This window comes from Temnothorax curvispinosus, unplaced genomic scaffold (assembly GCF_003070985.1).
Source record: "Temnothorax curvispinosus isolate PA1 unplaced genomic scaffold, ASM307098v1 QBEX01004246.1, whole genome shotgun sequence".
Taxonomy (NCBI): domain Eukaryota; kingdom Metazoa; phylum Arthropoda; class Insecta; order Hymenoptera; family Formicidae; genus Temnothorax; species Temnothorax curvispinosus.
Window position 1 is genome coordinate 366,033 of NW_020214026.1, and position 21,862 is coordinate 387,894.

At 35.9% G+C, this 21,862-nt stretch overlaps 3 protein-coding genes across 4 annotated transcripts; 2 read left to right on the top strand and 1 right to left on the bottom strand.

Moving 5' to 3' along the window:
* The first annotated feature begins 365 nt into the window (after positions 1 to 365).
* LOC112453295 lies at positions 366 to 7,276 on the top strand. Of its 2 annotated transcripts, XM_025013942.1 has the most exons (17): positions 366 to 451; positions 523 to 1,045; positions 1,150 to 1,437; positions 1,583 to 1,854; positions 1,975 to 2,156; positions 2,261 to 2,460; positions 2,555 to 2,875; positions 2,951 to 3,143; positions 3,213 to 3,332; positions 3,500 to 4,147; positions 4,221 to 4,377; positions 4,471 to 5,029; positions 5,261 to 5,489; positions 5,600 to 6,197; positions 6,297 to 6,490; positions 6,582 to 7,023; positions 7,106 to 7,276. In XM_025013942.1, exons 2-16 carry the CDS (start codon positions 591 to 593, stop codon positions 6,630 to 6,632), a joined length of 4,467 nt encoding a protein of 1,488 aa, XP_024869710.1. In that variant the 5' UTR covers positions 366 to 451; positions 523 to 590; the 3' UTR covers positions 6,633 to 7,023; positions 7,106 to 7,276. The 2 variants fall into 2 exon arrangements, with proteins under 2 accessions (XP_024869710.1, XP_024869711.1); XM_025013943.1 differs by having other exon boundaries at positions 420 to 1,045; positions 2,999 to 3,143.
* A 505-nt stretch (positions 7,277 to 7,781) lies between these two features.
* LOC112453296 (activin receptor type-1-like) lies at positions 7,782 to 12,513 on the bottom strand. Its single transcript, XM_025013944.1, has 7 exons — positions 11,835 to 12,513; positions 11,291 to 11,469; positions 10,967 to 11,201; positions 10,534 to 10,802; positions 9,810 to 10,450; positions 9,500 to 9,734; positions 7,782 to 9,369 (listed from the first exon to the last, which is right to left on the bottom strand). Exons 1-7 carry the CDS (start codon positions 11,893 to 11,895, stop codon positions 9,232 to 9,234), a joined length of 1,758 nt encoding a protein of 585 aa, XP_024869712.1. The 5' UTR covers positions 11,896 to 12,513; the 3' UTR covers positions 7,782 to 9,231.
* Positions 12,514 to 13,722: 1,209 nt separating this feature from the next.
* On the top strand, positions 13,723 to 21,841 carry LOC112453301 (stromal interaction molecule homolog). Its single transcript, XM_025013950.1, has 11 exons — positions 13,723 to 13,930; positions 14,075 to 14,214; positions 14,295 to 14,414; positions 14,539 to 14,651; positions 14,786 to 14,901; positions 14,985 to 15,154; positions 15,262 to 15,405; positions 15,485 to 15,652; positions 15,790 to 16,054; positions 16,207 to 16,287; positions 18,631 to 21,841. Exons 1-11 carry the CDS (start codon positions 13,723 to 13,725, stop codon positions 19,182 to 19,184), a joined length of 2,079 nt encoding a protein of 692 aa, XP_024869718.1. The 3' UTR covers positions 19,185 to 21,841.
* Positions 21,842 to 21,862: the final 21 nt, after the last annotated feature.

Genomic DNA, 21,862 nt, shown 5'->3' on the forward strand with positions numbered 1-21,862 from the left:
GAGTCGTAAGAATTGACCAATCACAATCGAATTTGAGAAGAATAATCGACTGTGATTGGTCAATTCTTACGACTCACGACTTTACGACTCGCATTGTAGACCTAGCATTACGTTCTACGAAAAGTGTGTGTGCCTGTGTGCCCTGCTTTAATTATAATCGTAAGGCCGTAAGAAAATAGACCAATCACACTCGATTATTCTTCGAGCTCAAGGAGAATAATCGACTGTGATTGGTCTAATTTCTTACGGCCTTACGATCATGACGTAGGAGGCCCAAGCTGCTGAGTAGCAGTCGAACGTGATTGGCTCTTACTTTTAGAACCAACCAATCAACGGAGAGTGTTGATAAGACGAACTCAACAGTTGTGTCTGCTAAACGCGGCCAATGCTTTGTCTGTAATTATACCTATCTATGGCGACACTACATAACACAACTGGTTAAATAAAAGAGGTTAGAAGTGGTTTGAGATATCTCACTTTCATTGCTACGGCATGCACGATTGAAATATTAACATTTTCCAGGAGAAGAAAATCGCACTTGGAAATTATATAATTAACTGTAGCTTTGATGAAAAGTTATTTTTATTAAAATGGAGGTTTCTACAAATAACAATAAGCCTGTGGAGAATGGCACCGACACGTTAACATCCTCCGTTTCCTTTACCGAATCACCCAAGAAATGCAATCTGTCTTTTTCAATTAATTTTGACTTTAATGACGTTAATAACGAGAACTCGACCGATTCCGAAAATGCAGATCTACAAATCGATATATCCGAAGTGGATAATTATGAACCGTCCAGTAAGCATAAGAGAGAAGCTGTTGAAGAAGCATCAATGCTCAATGAAATGGAAGAGGAGATTGAGAGACAACTCGATGCTAAAGCTGCCAAAACCACGTTAACTGCCACTAATGTTAAAAATATTTTGAAACGCGTAATCCCCTATGAACACTTAATGACAATAATGACAAAGGTACAAGAATGGCTTCAAGATACAGAAAATGACGTTAACATTGGCCCGAAACTCACGAGAGCTAAAGCTAAGTATGTCGTTGTCGTATTTAGAGATCGTTAATCTTGTTATTTGTACGTGTAATACGTATTTGCAATATATATAATTCTTGCCTTGTTTTTTTTTTTTTTTATAGAAAATTAGCTGCTGCAAAAGTCACGATACCATGGCCCATCACTACGGCGCAAAAAACTTCCTCAGAGGTGCAAGCTTTGATTCAGGAGGAATTACCGGAAGATTCATCCGATGAAGAATATAATCCTGAACATGATAAACAGAGTGACGATGATAGAGAAGTGGAAAATACAGCGAGTGATATTGAGTCACAGTTATCAGTGTCAACAAATAATAAGGATATAGCTTTTTCCGAACAAATGTCATCTCATATACAATATGATTCTGAAGGAATTTTTAAAATACCTGCGTATGTGTGAAAAATCTATATTATATTATTTGTTTGTGAATGGACGTTGTATTATTTTTCATATATATTTTTTAAATATTTTTGCTTGCGTAAGATATCTCTTACCACGTTATTTTAATAATACATGATAAATATTATTTTCAAGTATTCCACATGTTGCGACAGAAGAAGAAAGTATTGGTCAAAGAACACGCTCTAAGCTATCTTTAAGCGAAACATCTTTGGAGGAAATAGAACAAGCATTTATACCACCTGATATAACTGCCGATATGACTGACGATTGGGATTGTGAACTTGATGAAGATTGGGATAACTTTTTGAAAGAATTCACGCAACCTTTGACGCAAGAACCAGCCATAGAAGATGATCCAGAAGCAGATCCGGAGTATAACATCTTGGAAGATGAAACAGATTTGTGTATGTATTATTATATAGATTATAGAATGATAGACGTCGCCTTTATCATATTTTATTTTCTTTCTCTTGACATATTCTGTATGTGAAACGTATATATTTAACTTCAACAAATATTACTAGTGGACAAGGAAGAGCTTAGGACAGATAGAGCAGTAGAAGTTCCTCGTAAGGAGCAATATGATTTAATTGCAGAATTACTTGAATTAACTCCTATGTTCTCGACACAAGACCAAGAAGTTGAAAGTTCAAGAAAGAAGAAAGTTCTAGGTACGACAACACCACCGATCGAAAGTGATGCTATGGTAAGAAAACGTATGTCACGTTAGAATATAAACGCGAACGCAAACTTTAAGAAACGTTAAGAGAACGCTATAGTACGTCAAGTTTGTGCTTTTTATGTTTTCAGACGTGCTCTGCGGTACATCTTTTGCCAGTACTGGCAGAATATGAACTACCAAACGTGGTGAAACCTGAACAACGTCTTCTATTAGCGACACAATTTCAGCAACATGTACAATTAATGACACAACATTTTGTTATGACTTACATGCATCCAAAATATCATTCGCTGGCAAAATTGTGTAAAGAAAACTTGAATAGTTTAAGGTACGATGGATGTATATATATATATATCAGCGTATATCGTGTACGAAATCAGTCGAATCATGAATTCTTATGAGAACGTATTGATATTTATTAGAAATTTGAGTACTGGGCCAACGTCTGCATTTAATGCAAAGAATTTGGAAGCAGCTTTAAACGTGGTATCAACTTGGGAAAATAAGTTTAATGATACCAAGTTTTATGCAAACTTCAAAAAGAACGTAACAAATGAAAATGCTACAACTGAAATATATCGTGCCACAAAGTGGAGACATACTGAACAATTTCTCCCTGACGTAGAGAACGTATTTGTCGAAAGCAAGGCTCTTATGTATCCACAACTTCTACCGCGGATACCTTTTAGAAATGTTAAATACGCAAAATACACAAAATCCGCATATTTGAAATCGGAAGAAACGTAAGTATACTCAACGTTATGTATATTATATATAAAATATTTTTATTTTATTCTATTTCAATATGACTTTTCCAGTTTAATTGCACTGGGCATAGAACAGTTCTTACCATTTGTTATGTCTAGATCAAAAAAGTTTCATACAAAGAAAATGCAATTATTTGATGCAGCTCAACTTATTGGTTGTTATTTGCTACCATGCAGAGATGCGAAAGGAATATTTAATCATATTAACAAACAACGCTCTTCCAAAGATAAAAATCCAATTAAGGTATTGAATATTTGCGTTGAATGTTATGAGATTTATATCGCAAATATACGTAAGTAAAATTTATTGCAGCATTATTTTGAAAAAGGTTGCGCTCCTAGAATAATACATTATATAATGCTTGAAAGTAAACTGAAAGCTCCAAAAGATCAACCACGAGAACTTTTACCTCCAAACTGGCAAATGTATTTTGTAAGTATAACACGTATAATATTGTTTATATATTTACGTGCAGAAAGCTATACGTTATTTGACATGTAATACTTCACTTATACATTACATGTACAACACAGCTGTAACAGCTTAATGACTTAATGAAAAGAAATGATTACACATTAATTTCTTATTTATTATTACAGCAAAAAAAGCACAAAAATACGTTGACAAAAAGTAAATGTATATTTGATTCTTACACGAACTTCTCACTTGAAAAGGAAGGGATTGATATAAACGCAATAATAAAGTCTTATCCTAGTATCCCTAATAATCATATTTTACGAAATCCAGTTGTAAATATGTTACCAAAAATATTACCTGCAACTTCAAATCCCAAAACTTCATCTAAAATTGATACGTCTAATAAACAAAATCCTAACGTCGATGATAGCGGCGATAAAAAAGTATTTGATAATGTACAAACGACGGAGGTGCATAAAAGGAAAACGGCAGTGTATAAAGCGCACGCAACGTTTTGCTCCTTAAAAGCGACGACTTCAGATGTAAAGCCAACGCAAACAGATAACGCACTAGATAAAAATAATACAAACGTAAATACTATATTAACTAGAAGCTCAAAAATATCCAAGGACGCACCACAGATATCATCAGACGTACCACAAATACGAAAGACCACCCCACGCGTAGCAAAAACAAAAAGCGCCCAAAATATGAAATTGATGGCCCAAGCTTTAGGTTCAAAGACGTCATCTACGTGCGGTACTATAAAATCTAAAGAAAAAGATACCGTAGATAAGAATATTGATGAACCGTGCTCCACGTCAAAAGTTGTGAGTTCTATTTTGCCTTGAAATGACATATTGAGTAATATCTATCTAAATGTGTGTTTTTTTTTCCACATAGGACAATGAGGAAGAAATAGCAGAATTAATGTTAGCAAGTAGCACAATAATAAAAGATCCTGTAAGTAGGAAAAAGGCTAAACAAACTAGAGAATTAGAAATTATTAAAAGATTATTAAAATCTGAGAATCCCGTGACCGAAGAAGAACGCGAAGCAAGTAAGTTACCGTAGTTAGTTAAGGTGATTGTGTAATAAAGTGAACGTTATCCGTTATTTTTAAAATAATTTTTTTATCTGTCTATTTTTATAGAATTTGCAGCGTCGTATCTTCAGAAACTGCACTTGATATTAGAATCCACGAATCCAGAAACATTTAAAGCTGTGATAAAGTTATATTTGGATTATAGTGAAAAATTAGAAAGTATTAACCACCCTGTTCGTGACGCGTCCATAACTGATGAGTCCAAGGAACGTTCAGCAAGTAAACAGATGTTACAAGATAGTGCACGTAAAAAAGATATACTAACAGTCCAACTATATCAAGAGGTCTGTACAAAATTACAAGATTATCCAGAAATATGTACAGACTTTCTATTATTTTTAAAACCGCATCAAGCCGCAATGATTGGTAAATCTATAGAATATATCATGTTACAAAAAATGAATGATTTTGTCCATGTTGCACAAATATATTTTACTAAGCAACCATCTCGGATAGCAAAGATGATGCAGGCAATTACACAACTTTCGTCTGATCCACATATGACTTTAGAAAACATTTACTCCGTTATGAGTTCTGTTTTTAAAGGTCACCCACTCGTTATGGATATGTTCTTGCAAGTTTTACCTACTGCAAAACCTCCTGAAAGGTAATAGTTTTATGTAAATAAAAAGTAAATATTGCAGATTTTACATATTGTTACGTGTATAACACGGCTTTAGGCAAAATCTCTAATGTATGAAACAAGAAAAAAGTCATGTAATCTCGTTTAGGCTTTATTCTGTGATTTCCTGTCAATTTCCTATATATAATCTATTTATATCATTTATAGATTAAGAAATCTCACGTGTTATAGAATTGTATTTGATATTTTTACCAGTTTACTTGCACCTCATATGTTTGAAAACATGACATGTCCGCTAGGACCTTATGATAAAAATACAACTTACACTGAAAACGCATCAGAGCTATACGAGAATATAGACGTACCGACAGCAACGTATCAGGAAGATCCATATGGCGGGGAGAATTGTAAATGTGACTGCCATACGACTGACGAAGCAAATCTGAAAAATACGTCTGATCATTGTGTTGCCTGTGGCACGCGGGTATGTATTATATGACAATATTTACGTACTCTGACTTTTGTATCTGTCTTCCTTATTAGAGATATGTTCACGTCACGTCATTTGTATTCATTTTCTTTTTCTTAAAACAGTTTCTCAATGGAAGAATTTATCTTCAAACACCTGAAGGATTACGACCTGCAAAAATTACATTTCCCGGAGAGGATCGGGAGAAATTAGAAAATATAGCGCGTATATCATTAAAAATTGCTGACAAAGCCATTCCACCAATCTCATCTAAAAAACGACGGAAGTCATCGAAGAACGATCCTAGTCACGAGGATCGTTGTCAGAAGCAATGCGCTACGAAGCAATACTCGCCGTTAAAAGATAACGAAGATAACGAAAAGGCATTAACAAAATCTAAAAGAAATGCTAACGTTACTACACTCAAAGCAGATCAAAGAAAAATTTTAAAAAGAATCGGCACTGTAGATCACGCACGCGCAGATAAAAAAATGCGTATATCTCAATGTAAGAATAAACGAGAAAAAAAGAATGAAGAAAGCGACGCTTCGTTAGAACAAAACGAGCTTGATCTTATAAAGCTAGACAAAACGAGTGACGTTACGGAAACAGAAACTAATAGTTGTACGCACGTATCCATGCAAGATACGTCCTTAAGTACTGAAGTACGTACAAAAATGCAGCGTTCTTCAAATATAAGCAACACGACTGGTTGCACGTCAAGTAAGTCTTATTTAACGTATATTACTCTTAAAATTTATAAATAATGGAAGAAATATAGTATAATATTCAAGCAATATACTTCTTAAAATTTTAATATAGGTAACAAAAATGTAGGGACAATGGTTACAACAATAGCACTGGAAAATAATACGCACGCGAAATCTGATTTACGTAACAACAAACCATGGACACGTCAGGAAGATATGATTTTACTACAAAGTATCAAAAAGGAATATTCTGAAAATTCATTCCTATTGATCAGTGAAAAATTAGAAAATCGTACTATCGATCAAGTAATAGCTCTTTTACCTTTATAATTCGACACGTATATGAATTTTTTACACACACACATCTATATAATAATAATTAAATTTTTTATTGTAGGTCAAAGAGAGATGGCAAACTCTGCTTTCTTTACTGCAGAAAATGATGTAAATATGTATATAAGTTATAGATTTGTACGTTTATATTATAATAAAAAATACAACAGGACGTGATCAGCAGATCTTATGTGCGTTAATGTATATACATTTATACATAAAATTTGTTACTTGCACTGATATTTTCTTAATTTTCTGCATATGTAATGATTTAATAAAGATGATGTATATATTTGTCCGCTAAAAAGAGAGAGAGAGAGAGCGAGCGCGCGCGTTAAGAATAAATTGAGTACAGAGAGTGCAAAAAATCCGATCCGAGTGTAAAGAGTGTAACGAAAGCTCCTTTCGTTTACACGCGTGATTAGACTGATTAGTCATTCGTAAAGTTCTTTTCTCTAGCACTGGACTGCAGAATTTATAAAAATTACTTTGAACGTGTTAGAAACGTAAATGTCTATTCGCCTAATATATATGATTACAGAGATTGTGTATTAAGTACGTTTAACCTTAGTTAACCTAAAATTGCAGTACTGTTTTATGCATTACATGGCGTACTGAAGTTACTTGTGATAATGCAACTATATTTACAACGTTCACGCAACAAGATGAATATTTGAGAAAAGGAAGGAAAGATAATTAAAAGTGAAATTATGTCGTACGATTCGACGTCAGCCCGAAAAATCACAAAGTCTAGTGTGGTATGTACGTTGCTATAGCAACTGTATCAATATTCTAAATTACATAGTCAAGTGCTACACGTGATTTTTTTTTAGGATAAAACTATAAAACTCTTAATGAAACATAATGTGGAAAGAAAAAGACGAAGAAGTGTGGAACAAGTCACAAACGATCATAAAGTTGCCCATTATTGTAAGAGGTTCAACGGAGATGAAAAAAGTAGGACGTCGGTTGTAGGATTTTCGAAGAGTTTGGCATTGTTAGAGATGCAATCTTATATCGCCCGTCAAGACTGGAAGCATGCATTAAATTTATTTCCTAGGCTCCTCGAATGCCCTGTCGAATTGGAGCCTCTAATATGGAGATATGCATTTATAATTTTATTGCATACGAACGATCCGTCACATCTCCGTCGATTCTTCGAACAATGCATTGGTAGTCAGAGTTCAAATAATAGCGCTTTGTTAGAAAAGTTATTGTTATTACCTCTAAAAGATGATACGTAATTTCAAAGTAGTCTCTTACGTTATGTTGGCATCGTCATGTTAAGTCAATATACAGTATTTGTTAGATACAAATCTTTGTACAATGATTGTATTACATCTGATTATACTACATGCCAAACTGCACGTTCCTCGTACGTTTTTTGTACATTCTTTAATAGTACATGAATTATTTTATACATAATTATATTTATACATAAACAGTTTGAATAGAAAAGCACGTCATGAACATAGTCTACTCTAAGTATTATACAGTCAAATATTTTTATGATAATCTTACACACTTTTCATTCATCCTTATCACGTATTTCTATCTGTAACTCGTCGGATGTAACCAGGATTCTACAAGAAAGACGTGTGATATTTATATAATAGCTCTTTTAAGAGATACATTATTTACACGTTTATCTTTTGATTATTTGTTTAAACAGTCAATACACTAGCATCGATACTTCAGAATCTTTAGACAAATATTTTACGTTCCACGATTTTCAAAAGGACATTACTGAAAATAACATATAAATCGATATAAAAGAAAATGCCATTTACGGTCCGAGCCGGACCTTGGTAGTTTAATAATATACATGTGTATTTCCAGATACACATATTTCCAAGCTAGTAAATTGTGCGCCGATTGTTTGTCGGCTTTAAAATACATCTTCCGTTGGAATAGTGAACGTCTCCTCCCCCCTCCCTAGCTAAATCGGTAATCGATTTAACTTTAATGCTACGAAGCATTCTATTTAACGTGGAAAGACTATTGGAAAGCTTAATAAGCTACCAAGATCCGGCTCGGACCGTAAATGGCATTTTCTTCTATATTGAATTGTATATTTCTGATATTACCAGTATGATTGTTAGTACTTTTGTATGTACATATGACGGCACTAGCTAAACCAAACTGAGCCACACGCACTTAGAAAAATGTTCAAAATGATAAGTAATAACTTCTTAATATTCTAATAAAATGTCTTATTAAATGAAATATTGATCACTAAACGTAATCTCGATTAGAGGACGTGCATCACTATATTATTCGCTTTTTCGCAATCTATTAACGTATTAAAAAATTTAATTTCCGTCTCCCTATAATAGCTTTATTTTTAACAAGTACGTTTGAATACGTGGAATACGTTCCCGTCTATTGACGTAACAGTACTTGTTGATTTGATTTGATCAACGCTACGAACGTATACACTTAATACTATTATTGTTCCAGAATGAGATAACAGTAATGGAACATAAGGCAATAAAATCCATATGCCAAACATTAACAAACTTATTACCATCGTTACTTCGATATGTCAATATACGATATTTTTTTACCTTCATGATATAACGATCTGATAACACATGAATGTTGATGATGATGCTGATGATGATACGTAAACTTATAATATACATGACAGGTTGGCGCAGCAACTGCAGTAATAAATAGATGAATGAAAGAAAGCACGGTAAGATGAACGCTGGTCAGTCAAGGGGTAAATGAACACGTGAATCGCTAGCTGCTAATTTAACGAGTGTCTTCTTCACCCTAAGAATGGGCAGCCTGGCCGCTGGTTTCCCATGCCAACACTCGCGCATTAGCTTTCCCATTCCAGCCAACGTCTGCGAAAAGTATTTAACTCATGTATTCATGCTAATGTAATAAGCGCGAAACACGTCGAATTTAATCTACGTGTCTAAAAATGTGTTTTTGCTCTGATAAAAAAGTAATACCAAGATAAAAATGCGTTACCGGGTCAGAATGCCACCTATTGGGAAGCGGTGGCCTTCGCTGGTCAAACGAGACCACGTTACGCATTTCTTCTATGGAGGGTTCTTGCGTACTGCTCGGCAACCATTCGCTGTACGGCAAGGCGTATTCTAAGGCTACGCCATTACTTATACATCTGCGACAGACTTCCCATAGTATCAATCCTAGACTGTAGATATCAGCTTGTCTAAAGCTCTCTAAACATTCGACGTTTACTCTGAAAATGCGGAAGAAGCGTCCGTGAGATTTAGCCACGTTGTATGACGTTAAAGGAAGCACAAAGTTTACTAACGTTTGTTCAAGAATTTCAGGACTCATATAGCGTTTCGTTCCTTGCCGTAAGTCGACTCTGTCCGCTATAAGACGATCTTGCGTAGCTGCTAACGCGAAATCGGCAATTACGCAACCACCATTGGTTTTGACCAAGATATTCTTCGATTTGAGATTACGATGGGCCATAGCTGGCTTTCCTTTAGTACCATGAATCTCCGTATGCAGATAAAGTAAACCGTTAGCGATACTCAGACAAATATTGAGCGTTTGATGAGGTGTCAATGGATGTGGCGACCGCGTGAGATGATCGAAGAGCGAGCCGAGAGGATGATACTGCATCACCAACCAGAGTTGGGTACAACTGGCTCTGCTGGTCATATCGCTACCGATATATCCTAGAATATTGTCGTGTCTGGACGGTAACAGTTGAGAGTAAACCTCGGTCTCTCGAGCCCATGCGGCTTCGTCTCGCGAGAAATAAATTTTTACAGCTACATTTTCGCCGTGCCAAACTCCTCTCCACACTTCTCCACCAAATCCTCCACTGCTACCATTACCGAGACACTCTACTAAAGCTACTTGCTTAGCTAAAGTTCTTTGTACTAACAAGGGTAATCCAGAACCAGAACCACTGGTCAAACTTCGGCCATCTAAGTACTCCTGCAAAATACAGTTGGCACTACGTGATTAATGCACTTGTCGTGCTTCGTACGTAATAAATATAAGGACAGAGTACTACGTACTTTAAGCGTACTGTCACCAGCAGCCGTTGCTCTAAGCTCGTGTGGATGCATAGTGGCAGATGATGCAGGCGAGGAAAACGAGAAATGCAACATGGAAGGCTCACGTTCGGAATCTAAAATAAGTTTATTTCGACGTGGGGCCCGCGGTCGTTTCCTTCGTATTCGATGCGCCAATAGACCGAGTACGATTCCTCCAACAACGAGCACGCCGACCAGTGGTCCAAGAATCGCAAATGTTAATTTTATTGCGTAATATTCCTTGTCAGCATCTAAAAGCACGTGTCAAGAGTATAAAAATCACTTTTAACAAACTATATCGTCGTAATGCTATTTAGTTTTACACAACTTTATATGAATCTTTCTCTTTCACACACACACACACATATTTTTCCTTTTCAAAGTTACGTATTGAATATTTTATTAATTATCTCACTGGTTGAATAATCTTCCAACTTGGGATATGGTCCAACGTTACAAAAGTCTGCTTGACAACATTCCACAGAGAATTGAGCACCACCCGACAGCCCTCTAATATTTCTTCTTTTAAGTTGATCTAGATTTTGGGCATTTTCTTTATTACACATCAATAATTTATGCTCCTCTGATTTATAGCAGCCACGGCTAACGTACTCTGTACCATCGGCTTCTCTCACCCTGGATTTCCAACACTGAAAGTAAAAAAAAAAAAATACTCGTTTGAACAAAAAGGAATATAAATCTGAGGAAACTAGGCAGAATAATATAAAAGCATTTTTACAATAATTGCATCGGTGCAGACATTAGATGGCGAACACGCGGAATCTTCACATATATGGCATTTAAAACGTTTTTGGCCACGTGTATTGAAACTGAGACTATGATCGGAAGGTTCAGGTGGATCCGCATTCTCATTTTCAAAAGAAATATCTTGGTCTTGCAAGGCAATATCTCGTCCACCTGGAAAATTAAATAACGTGCATAAATATAGTACAAGTAGAATCCAAAATATGTCTGATAGAAATACGTGTTTAGCACAGTGCAACTACACCACAAAAATACGTGTACAATGGAACGTGTTGGAAAATATTGCAAAAGACGTGTGAGTTTGAGGATACGCCGTATATTGTATAGAGTTTGATTTTATATGTACTTATATATCATAAAGAGATAAGAACTTTTAACACGTATAAGAGACAAGCATAACTCGGTAAAAAGTTAACAAAGATAGAAATACAGATATTTACAAATCTATGTAGAGTTATACACGTTACATGTTACATGTCGAATATCGCTCGTAACGTGGCGACAGTTTATCTTCATACCTGAACATAATCTGAATGTCAACAAGAGTATGAAATGCGTGATAAATATAGCATCCGCCATTTCTATGCGCGTCAAAACACTGGACTGACTGGACTACTCGCGTGAAAGCGAACGTACATTAAAATAAAGATCTCGCGACTCGCGACCTCCTTGCCGCATTCGTCATCCTCGTAGTCCTCCCTCTCTCTCTCTCTCTCTTTCTCGATAAAACTCGATAAAATGTTGTCAAGCGTGGAAACGCATGACGTTGTCATTCATTCGAGAGTAACGAGAGCGTTCGCTTTATTTACGTTCGACACATAATTTTCGGAGCATCGATGTACTCGAGACTCGAGAGCTTATATCATCGCATGGCAGAGACAGAGCCTCTTCTAGTCTTCTCTTCTCGCGTGCTTCTCCGATGTTCTCTGAGAGAAAAGAGTGAATCTAGCTAGCGTTCCATTTTATATCGTCTAATCTGTAAATCTGTTATTTGTCCCTTAAACTTATGCTTAATCTCTCACATATATATCGAACACAAGTGTTAAAATGTCTGACACACAATTTTCAGTCATGACGCACGAATATTTAAGACACGACACACGATTGACACGAGGGCGACGACTGACGAGAACGATCCAGACTATCCGGATTGGTGATTGAAGATTGCAAGAAGTAAGGATTGGACATTGGACCAATCGAGATAAAGCGGACTGATGTTGACTTTTAACTTTATGCGGGGTCTACAATGCGAGTCGTGGATCCGTGGGTCGTAGGAAATGGACCACGCACAATCGAATTTCAGGAGAATAATCGACTGTGCTTGGTCACGTCTTGCGACTCACGACTTGCGACTCGCATACGGTCGTCCCGGGTCCGGCAGCGATTAAGTTTAATTTTCATGAATTCTCCTGTAATTCCAAACGTATTAAATTCCAATAGACAGCAAATTACAGTGCACGTACATACAATGCAAGATAAATAAATAAATAAGGAGACGACTTTGCCATTATTCTCGATCCACTCTACGCATAGGAAATAAACGGATTCGAGATTCCCGGTTAAAGAGACGAGCGAAGGCTCATTGGTCGCGTTCAGCAGACCAAGCCGCTCAGTAGCAGTCGAACGTGATTGGCTCTTACTTTTAGAACCAACCAATCAACGCAGAGTGTTGATAAGACGACACTCAACAGTTGTGTCTGCTGAACGCGGCCATTGTAGTCGGTAGTGGGTTGATTTTAATCGTGCCCTCTCTCTACACTCTTTACAGTCAGTACACTCAGTACAGTCTCTACTCCGAAACTCCGAACTCCGATCCGATTGAGATTGAGGATCGGGTGAATCGGAAGCGCTATTTAGTAACCTTGGATAAAACGTCAGAATTGTCCGGAAAGCATCTGATTCGGGACAGCGCAGGACAGCGCAGGCAGGACATAGGACAGCACTGACAACAGTGTACTTAATTTGACTTGGTTACTTAATTGACGAGGCGATCGTGTATGATCGTATGTCTCTTGGTGCATGTCTTGGAATATTAACGGAGCCCAGCTTTGTGGAGCTAATAATATTAGCGCGTGACACAGTGATGAAGCCGTTGCACTCGTAATCAGTCACGCTTGTTATGCGCTCGTCGAGATATATCATCGTGTTAATCGGGTGTCATCCGAGTCTGATAACCGTAACCTTGAATATATTCACGATCGCGAATCGGCATCGGCATCGGCATCGACGGTAAGGACGGAGAGTCTCAGTCTCGACTCTCGAGAGAGAGAGACAGGAGACAGGAGAGACTCGAGAGCGGTCAGCGCGGCTCGAGCTCGATCCACCGCCACCGCCACCGCCACCGACTCTGCTACTCTGCTTAGTCCGCGCGGAATAGGCGCGAGAGGAAGCTGGTGCTAACCTAAGATGCGAACATCCGTGAACCTTGACGCGCTTATATTACTGGCAATTCATTTGTTGTCCTGCTCCCTCGGCACGGTAGCGGCTAGCGGCGGAGCTCTCGATTCTACCCCAACCTTCCAAACCGGTGCCTCGAGCACTTCACATTCCAAAATAGCAGCCTTCTCCGCCACCCTTACCAATGGATTGGCCCAAGCGGTGGCTCACGAATCTAGTAAGTTACCTCAGACCCTCAGACTCGAACCATTCCAGATCTCTACTCTACTACTCTCGCCAAGAGATATTTATCTCACTCGCCAATGTACACCTGTATGAGCATCTTGTACAGTCTACACGTATCCTGGTTAACTTGTTTCAGATGCTGATACTTGTAACGATGACCTAGCTTGCATCACTATGGCTTCTCACGATCGGTTAGGTTTAGAGGCTATAAAATCTCTCCACAGTCAATTGGACGACGACGCTAATGGAAATGTCGATTTATCTGAATCGGATGACGTAAGGATACTTGTATCGCTTTAGGAACGATCTTTATTTGTATACAAAACATTACAAAGATATACTTTTAACTTTGACAGTTTTTGAGAGAAGAACTACAGTACGAAGCTGGTTATGAACGGAGGCAGAGGGCTTTCCATCACAATGACGACATGCATATTAGCGTACGAGAACTCTGGGAAGCCTGGTTGCGATCAGAGGTACGACTACCAGATATTTTTATCATTCACGTTTTATGCTGTTGTAGATAGCAACATAGATAATCTTTCATTGACATTTGTTTTATATATATATACATAATGATTGTGTATCTTATTGTGATAGGTTCATAATTGGACTATAGAACAAACGTCAGAATGGTTAACTTCCAACGTTGAGCTTCCTCAATATGTTCCTACTTTTATACAACACCGTGTAACTGGTGCTACGCTTCCTCGGTAAGTTTTTTCAGACGTAATGACGGATAACACGATATTCATACTTCCATATTCATCTCGCGATATATGTATATCGTCACAAATGATATTTGAAAACAAAAGTTCTTTAAACAAAAACATTTCATTTATTTTAGATTAGCTGTGAACAATATGCAGTATCTTAGCAATGTTCTGGGTATCAAAGATCCTATCCACAAACAAAAAATTGCTCTAAAGGCAATGGATGTTGTTCTTTTTGGACCCCCCAAAGGTAAGATTTAATATTATGCTCTAGAGTCGCGCGGAGAGATCTATATCTATATTGCATCTAAAACTATACATAATACGTAACAGATGCTGGACACAATGTCAAAGATTTGGTATTGGTTACATTATTATTTGGAGCACTTATTGGTTGCTGGTATGCATATCAACAAAAGAAAAATTCACAAAAGCATCTTCATAGAATGATGAAGGACATGGAAAGTTTGCACAAAGCAGAACTCGCACTGGAAACGTTGCAGGTAACTTCTTTTAAAGATATATTGAAACGTGACCCTAACGAACGTAAAAATGGATATCTTTAACTAGAAAACTTTATTAATCGTGCATTACGTATAATCACGTGCAGAAAGAACTGGAAAGAGCAAGAATGGAACAAGAAAGTGTGGCAACTGAAAAGCAGAATTTGGAAAAACGTTTGCAAGATGAGAGCTTGGGATTACATACTTCGTATTCAGATCTTGAAGTGTCACAGTTGAAAGCGGAAATCGAAGTTAATGCCGTTCTACCTTTATTTTATGCACGTCATGCAACGTAATGTATTTTTATCACGTTATCACGTAATCTTGCAGATGTTGAAATTAGAATTGCAACGTGCTGAGGGTGAACTTGAAGACAGATGCTGGTCACCACCAGCTGGATTGCAGCACTGGCTACAATTGACTCATGAAATTGAAAACAAAGCGTACACGAATAAAAAAATATCAGCTGAAAAACAACTTCAACAAGCACGAGAAGCGGTAAAAAAAACTAATCTTTTTTTTTGTCTGAATCATTTGATGCAGTTAATTCATATATTTGTATTGGATTATCTCGAGGAAATGAACGTACCCACCTACCTAGCACTAACGAACAAACGTTCTTCATTATATTGTAGTGCGAAAAATTGCGAAAGAAACGTTCCAGCCTGGTAGGTGCCTTTGTTTCGACTCATGGAAAGTCTATCGACGAAGTTGATAAGAGCATTGTTGAAGCAAGAACTGCCTTGAACGAAGTAACAAATGAGTTGAAAGAAAGAGTGCATCGTTGGAAGCAGATTGAATTACTCTGCGGTTTCAACATAATTAACAATAATGGTTTAACGTACTTAGAGACAGTTTTATACAGAGGAACACCTAATGGTAGAGGTCTCGGGCTCAGAGGTATCTAATTCCAAATTAAAATAATGTAATATTATTTATTATCGGTGCTTGTGCTGAAAAGATTGTACGTGCAAAAGGAGAAGGATAATGCTCGTAAGATTTTTATGATTTTACGGTTTTGTAAAATTCTAAATGTATGCACGTATTTACAGGACGACTCAGTAGCCAAGATGATTTAGATGATGAGGCAAGTTCAGTGTACGCACCATCGTCAGTCAGTGCAGTCACTGCAGGTAAGCTGGATACGGATTCCAATGAGTACTTAGATTGATGTACCAATGCTCATTTTATTATTATCATCATCGTGGCCTGTTTATATGTCGCGTATACATATACATCGGCCACATGATATTGAACCCTTTTTGACGATAGTTTACTAATGAGTTGAATTCTGTGTTTAATAATAGAGAAAATATTTTTTGTAGCATTGATAACTTTATACCAATAACAGACATATAACATTATAAAATTTCCGTACGTTGTTAACATTGGAATATCGTGTGCCTTAGGCATGTACATTGTAACCATTGTATAATAACGTGGCTAACATGTGCATATGAGGAATGCAGAATGCAATCCACGTTTGCATATGTTATCTGATAAGTGAGAGATTATACAAGAAGTAATAATTAAATAAATGATGCCATTATCGTGCCAATATATGCTAATGTATCGATATTTTGAATATGTGATATGTGATATGGAAAGTAAAAATTAATTTTACGAATACTCATGAATCAGTTAAAATAAGTCAATTAAAAAAGGTGATACATCAAAACAATGCTATAACAAATAAGACGTGAATTATAAGTATAAACGCTTGAAATATGAGAGTTATGAAAGCTACTGTGTCTATGTATCTATCTTGTTTTATGTACAATCGGCTCTTTTATGTTTATCACTTTTTAGGGACTATGTTTTCTTAAGATATAATTTCAACCTTGATGATTTGATTCAGTATTTAATAAATGGCAAAGTGATACATATCTCATGTACATATAAACGTAGTATTTTTACATACTTAATACTATAAAGAAAATTATTAATCGTATAAATTAAAAGAAATTTTTACGCAAAATAACATGACGAATATGATTTTTCTTTAAAATGTTTAATTACATTCCACGTATCTAGCATTATGACAGTATTAGTATTAGATCTGATTGCAACATATACATGACGATAGTGTGAGAATTATTCATTGAAGAACTATTACGTAGAACATTACTTTTATATGGCTACGACACAAAGTAAAATATTAAATTGTACATAATAACAATGTTTCATAAATGTACATAGATACGGATCTTACAATCATGGGCAAAGTTATATTATATATATATGTATATATAATGGAAAAAATCCAGATGTGCAATAATTTTCTATTAAAATACATGAATTCTTGTCAATCTTGATATAAGATATGATGTAGGATCATAAAACCGTCGATAATTAATGTATTATGGGCATTATATATGTAAATAAGATATATATATATATATATACATTTATATACACAATATTTTTAGGATCGATTTTATTATTCGACAATAGTCGACGTGTGTGCAGATTTAAAACAGCTTTGTACTTTGTCTCAAATGTTGTCTTGTTGTCAAATGTGACACCTTGTTATTCCCAAGGGATCAAAAACTATTCAGTTGTAAACGATTAGCACGTAGAATTTAAATTGTTGCTCCTAAAATAATTTTGTAAACCATGTATTGTTCTGCAGTTATCTATTTGTCAAAGAAACGATGCCTTAAAATGTATTCCATATATGTAAATTACAGTGAGTTTTTTGTTTTATAAAGATTACATAACATAATGGCGTTATTTTTCTGTATGAAACATTTAGTACGCGCTATTAATAAATTCAAGCGAGCTTGGAAAAATAAGAACATATGGGCAAACTTATTAATATGACCTATATTGAACTCTAGTACTCCGACTTGTTGCATGTTTTTAATTTCAAAGCCTAGCACACATTAACGTGCTAACATAGTATTAGATAATGGACAGTCAAATTCATCGACCCTCAGCTCTTGTTATTTCTGATGGTTGCAACTTTATAAAGATGATAAAGATTGTGCAGTTTTTTTGTATTTGTAGTTTAGATAAAGACATTTTGAAAAGTGGACTGGTACTAACGTAGGAAACTAACTGATTAAAATTATCTCATAAAGAAAAAATAAGTCTCATTCAAACTTAACATTCTATGCTACATATGGATGATGAATTATGCGAGAAATGATTCTGAATGCAACTGAACGAATCACATTTTGCTCTAGTGCAAGTTTGTACAATATATGACATATACATTTTAATAATTCTAATTTATATCATACATATTTTAATATGGCACAATAGTGTAAAGAAAGACTTTACGGGATGCGAGCATCTCGTGTACGTGTGTCAATGTGTCAAAGCGCTGCACGAGAGAATCAATTTTTCTACTGTATATTTGGCAATGCAAATCGATGCTTTCACTTCTTGCAGCTTTCATTAGTACCATTGTCCTCTTAGCGATAAAGAAAGGAATTTGGACATCATACATCATACACTTGACATATTCGTAGGTATTTTGGAGAATTCAGCGTGGAAGGAATCATCGGTGCCGCCCGGTGGTCGATTTGGAAATGAACTCTCCGATTCTTCGAGCAGCGAAGCGGAGAAAGAAACACATGGGATCGTTCACTTTGTACTAGGTGATGGACCAGAAGAGCCCGCTGGAGTCTCCGGGAAAACTGCGCCGTACAAAGAAAAGTTCAGCATTGTACGTTCTTACAGCCAGGACACAAATATATTGGTCAACGAGGACAAGACTTCTTCGTCGTTTCCGAAAACGTCGTATTCAGAAAATTCACTCGACATCTCGGATAGGTCCAGTTGTCGTCCTGCGACAGCGTTGACGACTGCAATGACGACAATGACAGCGGCGACGATGACAACAACGACAACGACAACGACAACGGGCGCAAAGAAATTGTTTAGAGAATTACCTACAGTAATGTCAGTCGACGATGAGACGCTCTCGACCGATTCCAATTCTACCGCCGACAACGATGAGCTTAAACGAAGGCGCAGGAAGCTCTTTCCAGCCTTTAGAAAGAACAAAACTAAAATTACGTGATGTCCGCTAGTCACATAATCTCATTTGTTACTTACGTGCTATCCGTTATAATTAGTTGTAATCGCGACATGCACTTAAGAATTATTTTACCAGTACGTATTAATTGTTAGCTACTATTATTCACATGACAGACATACACAAACACATACATTCTCTCTATCTCTTTGTTCTTTTTTTTCTTTTCCTTTGCGCGCGTATAAATTCACGGAAATGTAACGATCGTTTAGGATGTTTGTTACCCCGGTGTTCCTTCCACTTTGCCAAACTTGCGTATGCGCAAAATAATAACGAAATATAAGTCAACGGATACACCACGGAAAGACATCCGACCTAGATAAATAGATTTTTAGACGTGCAATATTGAAAAGTTTTAATATTATGGCAATATATATTTTCGGTATGTACTTTTTAGGAGACCAAACGTTCTCCAAGCCGCAAACTTTTATGAAATAAGATTTTTTCACGATGACGTTAGTAATAATAATAATAATAATTATCGTTAGTGTAATCTTTTTTATCGCGATATAATTCCGTAGTTTTAGTCATCGTCTGGATACTGGGCTGGGCACAACGTTAATGTTGAAAGTATACTCTTGTCTTGTCATTCGCTTTTACGTATACGTGTTATGAAGAATGATTAACAAAGATATATGGCAGCAAGCAAGGGTATCCTCGAGTAAAACGTAAAATGATATCAAGTTATTAAAATTATCGTTACGTCTCATACCGTCCATATATACTGGCAATACAAGTGATTTACTTCGGCACTTTGGCAAAGCGAAAACGTTATAATACAAATTTTATACATTTGTACTACATATGTACTCGTAAGTAGATTGAGTGTAAAATACCGTGCAAGATTTTATCAGAAACGCGCGCTTAAAACAATTAATGATAGCGAAATAATTTTTTCCACATCTTGTACAAACATATTCTAACAGACAACAATGGGATTTCCTTGTATTTGAATCCTTGTACGTACATCTTCAACCTGTAGAAATCTTTATGCAAGAATGTACATTCGTTAGATGAATCTTAAAATGAATTAGCTATACAGGTCGCTGCTGTATAGTCGTACAGAATTTTCGGTAAATTTAGACTGTTTCAGAGTGAGCACGTTCAAAGCCCTGTTTCTTTCCATACGTTTTTACTTCAAATCTTGATGCCGCTAGAACGTAATTATATTATATTGTGTACATAGACATACGTGATATATTTTAACATCGTTAATACTTGACCTTCACTTAATGCACTCAGCTCAGAATCAAATAGCTTACAGGATGGCTTACATCATAGCGAGGCTGGGACTCCGTAATTTTAGTACGTTGTTAAAAGATTGTCACTGTTATTTTACGCTCGCGCGAACGCGTAAATACAATTATGTAACTATTTCCCAACATGCTAGATTCGTTTGCAGATGATGTTTTGGCACGTTAGTCTATTTGAATAGTATTTTTATTGAATCTACGTATTCCTTTGCGGTATGCTCAAATATGTTAGTCGCACAATTTCCATCTTCATGATAAAATTGTTTTGAGTGACTTTGGTGAAAAATGTATAAATTTTCTGACCAAGCTGACCACGCATCTCAATTTCAGTATAACGTAACATTCAGAATGTTTTACTTGTAAACACCTTTTTTTCTGATGATTATAACACACTTTACATTAACGCATAACGACAAATAATTCAATAATTGTAATGCTGTATTATTAGTAATTTGCTGGAGCGTCAAACTTGCTCATCTTTATACAGAATTTTATGAACGGAAAAGTTAACAATTTTATCATTATTGCAAGCGAAAAAATATGAGATTGAAATGTGTCAACTTTGTCACAAGCATGGTCGCTAGCTCTCCACAAAATGTTCTTCCTTAGAGATTTTTGAAGCAATGAATTTATATTTGCAAAGGACAGTTTCCAAGGCTATATGTATCTCCATGTTATTTTTGAAATGAATGATAGATTTGACCTTACTACTTATTAAGCAGTATGAGTAAAGTTATATGAGGATTTGATCCGCGCTGCGGATCAAATTTTCGTTAAAGTTGAATATATAAAAATAGACAATTTTGTTAGTATATTCGTATTTAAATTATTATATTCTTGATACAATATTAGGATACCGGTTGCAAATGCCACGCGTCTTCCTCGGAATATAAAAGTGACAAAAATAAATGAACCAAGATTAAAAAATTGCCAAACAAATAATAACAGAACGTAATAAAATAAAAAAGTAGAATTACATTTAAAAAATTGTGTTTCTTTCGTATGGACTTGACGAACGTTGTTTTATAATTTGTCTTATATTCATTTTATTTATATTATTTTACAGACTTTAATAATCAGCCACGCGCCGGCTAAAAAATATTTATTATCAATCGATCACGTTCACAAAGGTTTTATTTGATTTTATTTAACATCACACATGCTATTATCAACTATATTCCTAACAAATCACTCGAGAAAATTCACACGTATCGATTACGTTCGATATTATTAATTAACGTCGTTTATACGAACTTAGATTTTGAAACGTAAATAAAGTGACCTATGCGCAGAGTTTACATTTAATAGCGATAAACGCAACGCCGTCCATACAGTATAAATATGTAATCTGCCGATATACAATAAATAAGCATCTCATCAAGATTCAAATACTGCGCAAGAAGTAAATTG

Bases quoted from the DNA above. Each gene is read 5' to 3' on its own strand.
- LOC112453295 (XM_025013942.1), top strand. From the start codon at position 591: ATGGAGGTTTCTACAAATAACAATAAGCCTGTGGAGAATGGCACCGAC. The intron at 2,157-2,260 runs GTAAGAAAACGT...TTATGTTTTCAG, and splicing joins CGATCGAAAGTGATGCTATG to ACGTGCTCTGCGGTACATCT. The intron at 3,144-3,212 runs GTATTGAATATT...AATTTATTGCAG, and splicing joins AAGATAAAAATCCAATTAAG to CATTATTTTGAAAAAGGTTG.
- LOC112453296 (XM_025013944.1), bottom strand. From the start codon at position 11,895: ATGGCGGATGCTATATTTATCACGCATTTCATACTCTTGTTGACATTC. The intron at 11,470-11,834 runs GTATGAAGATAA...TTAATTTTCCAG, and splicing joins GACATTCAGATTATGTTCAG to GTGGACGAGATATTGCCTTG. The intron at 11,202-11,290 runs GTAAAAATGCTT...TTTTACTTTCAG, and splicing joins TCTGCACCGATGCAATTATT to TGTTGGAAATCCAGGGTGAG.
- LOC112453301 (XM_025013950.1), top strand. From the start codon at position 13,723: ATGCGAACATCCGTGAACCTTGACGCGCTTATATTACTGGCAATTCAT. The intron at 13,931-14,074 runs GTAAGTTACCTC...AACTTGTTTCAG, and splicing joins AGCGGTGGCTCACGAATCTA to ATGCTGATACTTGTAACGAT. The intron at 15,653-15,789 runs GTAAAAAAAACT...ATTATATTGTAG, and splicing joins TTCAACAAGCACGAGAAGCG to TGCGAAAAATTGCGAAAGAA.